Below are 7,056 nucleotides of genomic sequence, written 5' to 3'. Positions count from 1 at the left end.
CTGTCCTCATTACACGGCCACCCTCTGTTTGTATCAATTCAGACAATGCAGGGAATGAATAACTGGGGAATGAATGAGCCAACAGAGGGATAAACATGTGAGGGCATTTATTAATATATGGCTAAAGCAGAAGCTAGCAAGGCTAACATGATGCCTGACTGTATGTGTGTGCTGAACTTCTCCTCATTGAGGGGTTAAACGAAAGAAAGAAAGAAAGAAAGAAAGAAAGAAAGAAAGAAAGAAAGAAAGAAAGAAAGAAAGAAAGAAAGAAAAACAAAAAGTTAATTAGTTATTAAACACACGAACAGGGGGAGGTATAAATTAAAGGGAGGTAAGGATTTAATTAATAAATGAAAGAATGAATCTGTGATTAAAAGAATGAATGCATGGAAGTATCCATGAACTCATGGAAGAAATGAATGAACGCCCAGCTGCCAACATTGTCATCATATGTTGGCTTCTTGTTTGGTCTCTCCGTGTGCTGTGCTGGCTGTCGCCAGGTCACCCGTCCAGCAGAATCCAGTCGAACTGCCCAATAACCACAGACCGGTTTAGTAGTGAAGGCACCTGGCCAGGTTTACTGTTAGCAAAGCACGGTCCTAGCATCCTGCAGACTCCACAGGATCACTAACATAATAAAGGGTGGGGTTTTTTTGTTTGTTTTACATTTCACTTGTTTTCTGTAACCAAAATTTAATATACAGATTAACTTAGTTTGTTTACAGTGTAATGGGGACTAAGTGGGAGCTGTGATCGGCCGAACCTGCGGACGCTGCTGGTAAACAAACTGGCCCGGCCCGCCAGGGGCTTTCCCTGAACAAGCGGCGGCCCAAGTTTGAGAACCACTGTCTTAAGGTACAGGCAGCAGCAGCAGCGAGTTAGGAAACTGAGAAAGGATAGCAAGGAAAACTTAACCAGTGTGCAAAGATGTTTGAGAAAGAAGGTTCTAGTTTTAGTTCTGTATGAGGAGTGTGGCTGTGAGGGTTAAAGCAGTTGGGAAACCCCACCCCTGGTTTGTAGCGTGCCTCTGGGAAGAGACTGGTGGTTTTTACTTGCTCTTGTGAAACCTGAATTTGTTCCCCCATGTCTGTTGCTTTTGTGTGCATGCCAAAGGGATTGCAGGAGGGCCCCTTTTTGCTGCAGTTAACTGTTTGGGGCAACTCCATGGGATAATGCCTCAATTCTAGGTCTCCTAACGTGCTCTGTGAATTGTTCCCTTCATCTGATTTACCAATCCAGCGACAGTATCGTTTGCTACTTCTCCCTCCTGGGCAGCTACTTCTCCTGCTCTGACAGGTACCAGTCTAGGTTTTACCGGAACCTGGCGTTTGTTGTACGGTGGTGGTTGCACTGCCGTGGCCTCCGTTACATTTTGTAATTTTGCCTTTTTTCCATGTCTGTCCCCGTTCTTCAGGCACAGGGGAGCTACCTCAAGTCTGCTGTTCACCACCAATACGTATAACGGAGGCCGGCACATCTCGTTTTGCAGATTCTTTCCAGCTGTTTCCAATGGTTTATTCTGTTGCTGTGCCAGCTGTAAGGTATAATGTCTCTGGCCTGTTTGCCGCCTTGCTGGGAGAGCGGGAGTGTTCCAGGGCTCTGTAGCTTCCCCTGCTTCTTTTATCTCTTCCTCTTTCTGTTACTTACCCTGCCAATGCTGTGGCATGTTCTCTTAACCATTTAACAGCCGTGGCCATAGTTTGCAATATTCTACATTTCTTACGCTTATTTCTCAAGTCTCCAGTCTCTGCCCATGCCTTACATGGTCCATTCCATGTTTCTTCCCCACAATATTTTATAAATTCATATGGACGTCCTATGCTAGCAACCCAGCATGTCCAGACCTTATCAAATGCTATGGGGATTTTCGGGGAGGGGCTAAGGGGGTTCCCTAGCATGTAGCTTTCTGCCGTGTTAGATCATGGTTCTTAGCAAGAGCAGCTTGCTTACTTACCAGATCAGCAGTCGGGGTCACCAGTGTTTTCAGATAATGGCTGCATGTGTGTTCTTGCTGCGTGCTGCACTGGCTCTGGCCAGATCGCCCGTCCAGCAAGCTCTGGACAAACTGCCCAATAACCACAGACCCATTTATTAGCAAAGACTCCCAGCCTGCTTTATTATTCATGAAGCACAGTTCTAGTACCCCGTACACTCTACAGAACCATTAGCACATTTCTGCCCATCACAATGGACCAGCTCAGTCAGTGGCGAGACTTTCCGCTATCCCCAAGGCCAGCCAGAGACACTTCCTCTGAGACTCCATTTTATACATCAATATAAACAAGTTATGTATTACCCCTCGGATGTAGTCAGTTACCACCCTCTGACGTGGTCCGTTACCCCTGTCTGAGGTGATTAGTTATGACCCTCTACCTTGTACATGTTGGTTCAGTCAAAACATCTCTAGTCATCACACTGTCATCCTGACCTTATCTTTAGCAGGGGTCAGTGTGTTCTTGTTATCTTTGGGGGGTGGGGTGTTTGTACCGTATTGGGTATCAGGGTGTTCTGGTACCACACTTCTGGAATGTATTTGCATGAGTGTCTTGTATCTAGCACTTCTTAGGAATATGTGTATTTTTGCAGTCCCAGCTCTGTTCTTGCCACGTTCTGTGAGCCGGCACACAGACAGAGCCGGCCGTATGCTCACAGCCTGACTTTTGCTATCTTTGCTTTATATTGGCAAGGCTTAGCCACCACTTTAGTTCAGGCTTCAAGCCTCACACCAGGTCTCTGATGCAAGGGCTTATGTCTAAGGTACCCTTTCTATTACAGCCGTGACTGAAGCAAGATGTGGTGGCCATCAGGGAGAAATGAGAGAAGAACATAAATAAATGGACAGGTAAATAAATGAAGGAATGTAGAGAGAAATAAGGGAAGGAACAAATAAGCAAATGGACACGTACATGAATTTATAAACACATATATAATAAAATGTATCAATAATTGGGGAGGCCCTAGCGTGACCAGACAGTAAATGTGAAAAATTAGGATGGAGGTGGGGGTTAATAGGAGCCTATATAAAAAAAAGACCTCAAAATTGGGACTATCCCTATAAAATCGGGACATCTGGTCACTCTAGGAGGCCCTGATCTCAGTCTGGATCTGGCAGCACCTGGCACAATGGGGCTCTGATCTCGGTCAGGGTCTGTGCAGCACCCAGCATACTTGAAGATCTGACCTCAGTAAACCCTGGATGTTAGCGTAATTCAGACATTCATAGATTCTTAGATTCATAACTTTAAAGGCCAGAAACAACTGCTAGACCATCCAGTCGGACCTCCTTTATAATCCAGACCAGCGGATTTCACCCAGCTGGCCCCATATTAAACCCCATCACTTATGTCTGACTAAAGCATCTTCCAAAAGGGTCTGGATCTGAAGACACTGAAAGATGAACAATCCACCTCTTCCCCTTGGGAGTTCATTCTAATGATTCACCAAACTCACTGTTAGAAATTGGTACCTTATTCCTATATTGAGCTTGTCTGCAGTTAGCATCCGTCATTAGTTCTTGTTCTGCCTTTCTCTGCTAGACTACAGAGCCCTTCAGTGTCTGGTATTTTCTCCCCGGGAATGTCGTTATATCCCATTAGCAAGTCACCACTCAATGTGTTTTCTGAGACGCTAAAAAGATTGAGCTCTTTGAATCTCTCACTGCCAGACTTTTTCTCCAGCCCTCGGATTATTTTTGCAGTTCTTTTTGCCCCCTGCCCCTCCAATTTGCCAGCATCCTTTGAAAACGTGCACCCCAGAGCTGGGTGTAGGATTCCAGTATTGCTCTCACCAGTGCCAGGTACAGTGCTGGGCTCCTGCTCACCTCTGCCCTGTTTGTACATCATAGTGAGTTGCTTGTCTGCTCTGAGCCGTCAGTCCTTCTCTGACTCTAATTGCCAGGACACAGTCCCCCGTTCTGTAGGCATGGGTCACTTTGCATGTCTCTGAACTCAAACACCAACCAACCCGGCTCACTCCGTGTGACTGTCCCAGCACTATTTACCACTCTGCCACTCGTGGTGTCACCTGCCTTCGATCATCAGTGATTTTATATTCACTTCCCTATCGCTGGTAAAGCAGTTGAATAGCTGCAGATCTAGATCCGATCCCTGCAGTACTCCACTGGAAAAAAACACCTCACTGGATGAGGAGTGTTCCAGGGCTCTGTAGCTTCCCCTGCTTCTTTTATCTCTTCCTCTTTCTGTTACTTACCCTGCCAATGCTGTGGCACGATCTCTCCATTAGCCACCAATGCATTTAACGTGGGCTCTATTGATTCCGCTAGTGCTAGTTTTTGCCAGAATGTTTTGTGATACTCAGTCAAACGCCCGCCTCCAATACAAATAATAAACTATAATTATGTTGGGGGTCAATGTCAATCAAGTGGGGCTGTTTTTCCTCAAATTCAAACCAGCATGAACCCAGGGGCCTCCCACAGCCCGTGTTATATACAGGCTCAGCAAAAGTCCATTTTTATTATCTAAATGGTCAATATCGATGTTTATTTTAAGCCCCTTTTTGGATGTTTAGCAATACACGTTTTCACACCGGAAATTAGGAGGGAATCAAACAACGGGGACAATAATTATCTCATGACAAGAGATGCTGAGATTCAAAACATTCAAGCTTTATAACCACTTAAATAAAAATGGTCAAATCCCATGTCAAAATACACAAAGTAAATGTCCTTAAGTCAAACACTAAGAAATTCTTAAGCAGCATTTTTCTTACTTTGCCTTGTAAATTTGGATTATTATGGATGGAAATATTCCGTCGTCCGATTGCATGTGTGCTTGGTGAAACCGACCTCAATCAACATTGCTTGATAAAAATCTCACCTTTCCGAGCCTAATACAGAAGGTCCAGCTATCACAAGGATCCCTTCTGGTGTTGGACTCTAGCAATCGGTGGCTGGGGCATAACCGCTGCCCCTCATATAGGATAGGTGTGAGAGACAAAACAAAGGCAAATGTGAGTCCATCCAGGAATGAGAATTATGTGGGTGGATGGCTTTGCTGAGTATTGTTTGGGTAAGGGGGGGGTGTTTGGGTGAGGAATAGGACAGAGAGATTGAAGGTGAAAGAAGCCGGGAGACTGAGCAAAGTTTCAGGCTGGGGTGCTGGCTGAAAGAGAATTTGAGCAATGATCAAAGACACTCTGTCCTGTTGTTTGGTTCCTCCTGTGTTCAGGGAAACAGGATTTATATGTTTTCTGTAACTATGCAGTATGGCATAAAAGAAATTATTGACTTCATCACCAAATTCCCCTCCTAACTGGAACTCTGATTTTTTGGCTAACTGCTTGGATCTACAATTGTAGCAATGACAATGTACCATGTGGATGTGTTACAGGGATGGAGCGTGGAAACAGCACTGGGGTGATGGAGTTTGTGCTGCTGGGGCTATCCCAGACCCAGGAGATCCAGCTCTTCCTCTTCGTCTTGTTCCTCATCTTCTACTCCATGATCCTCCCAGCCAACATCCTCATCATCCTCACCATCCGGAGCGACCCTCACCTGGGCTCCCCCATGTATTTCTTCCTGGCCAACCTGGCCTTCCTGGATATCTGCTACTGCTCCGTCACCCCCCCAAAGATGCTGGCTGACTTCTTCTCCCGCCGCAAGACGATCTCCTATGGGGGCTGCATGGCCCAGATCTTCTTCATCCACTTCGTGGGAGCATCTGAGGTCTTCCTGCTCATAGGCATGGCCTTTGATAGGTACGTGGCCATCTGCCATCCCCTGCGCTATGCCAACATGATGAGCAGGGAGGTCTGCTGTGCCCTGGTGGGGGCTTCTTGGGCCGTGGGCTTCATGCACTCTATCCTGCAGGTGGTGTTGATCATCCAGGTCCCATTCTGTGGCCCCAATGAGCTGGACAATTTCTTCTGTGACATCAGCCAGGTGATCAAGCTGGCCTGCACTGACGTCTACATGCTGGAGTTGTTCATGTTCTTCAACAGTGGCCTGGCCATTTTGATGTGCTTCCTCCTCTTGCTCATCTCCTATGGGGCCCTGCTGGTCCGGCTGCATGCAGGTGACCCCTCAAAGGGGACAAGCAAGGCGGCCTCCACCTGTGTCACTCACATCATCATCGTCTTCATCATGTTCAGCCCAGCCATCTACATCTACTGCCGGCCCTTCCGCAGCTTCTCCCTGGACAAGGTGGTGTACGTGTTCCACACCGTGGTCTTCCCCCTCATGAACCCCATCATCTACACACTCAGGAACAAGGAGATCATCAGTGCCATGAAGAGGCTGCTGGTAAGACACGGGCTCTGCCAAAGGAAATAAAAGGAAGTAGAAATAAAAAAGTGCAGGATTTGGAATTATTTCAGAGAATTTATCTGGCTTGTGTCTGACTAGATTATCATTGCGGTCCCCTCTGCCCTCTGAACTGGTGAATTTATACAAGTTTATCAATTTGAGAGGCCAGAATCTGCATTCAATTACACCAGAGTAATGCTGGAGTAATGAGGTAGGATCAAGGGAGTTACAATGGAGCACATCTGAAGTATCTATAGAGTAATTGTGGAGTAATTCTGTAATATCTACAGAGCAATGGTGAGGTAACTCTTTAATGTCTATGTGCTAATACAGTGATACCTATAAACGAAATGTCCATGTCAAAGGATTAACTTTTTAGTAACAGTGTGGCATATGTGAACTAATTTTGTAGTAATTCTGCTGTACATATGGAGTAACTCTACTGTGTCTGTGGAGGACCTCAGTAGTAAGTCCAGAGTAACTATAGAGTAACTCTGAATAAGCTATTGAGTAATTTGCAGTAAATGTTGAATAAGTCTACAGTATTTGTCGGATAACTTTAGTATCTACAGGGTAATTCTGTAGTATCTATATAGAAATAAAGTAGTACCCTAAGGATTTATTCTTTCATATCCATGGAGTAAACCTCCAATATTCATGGAGTAACATTGTAATGACTCTGTCACATCTATGTAGTGTGACAGACCCAAACCAGTGGGGGTACAGGAGTCTGGTAGAAGGCAAATATACTGGTCACTGGATGAGTAGTTTTCTGTTCCCTGAGTGACCAGAGC

At 45.6% G+C, this 7,056-nt stretch overlaps 1 protein-coding gene across 1 annotated transcript; it reads left to right on the top strand.

Moving 5' to 3' along the window:
• The first annotated feature begins 5,350 nt into the window (after window positions 1–5,350).
• On the top strand, window positions 5,351–6,289 carry LOC120380909 (olfactory receptor 4M1-like). The gene has a single exon (XM_039498811.1). The coding sequence runs from the start codon at window positions 5,351–5,353 to the stop codon at window positions 6,287–6,289; it is 939 nt and encodes a 312-aa protein (XP_039354745.1).
• The last annotated feature ends 767 nt before the right edge of the window (window positions 6,290–7,056 follow it).

Source organism: Mauremys reevesii, linkage group 13 (assembly GCF_016161935.1).
Source record: "Mauremys reevesii isolate NIE-2019 linkage group 13, ASM1616193v1, whole genome shotgun sequence".
Classification (NCBI taxonomy): Eukaryota; Metazoa; Chordata; order Testudines; family Geoemydidae; genus Mauremys; species Mauremys reevesii.
The sequence above is the reverse complement of the archived record's forward strand: the minus strand, read 5'-3'. Positions and strand labels throughout refer to the sequence as shown.

Coding starts and splice junctions, on each gene's coding strand:
- LOC120380909 (XM_039498811.1), top strand. CDS start 5,351: ATGGAGCGTGGAAACAGCACTGGGGTGATGGAGTTTGTGCTGCTGGGG.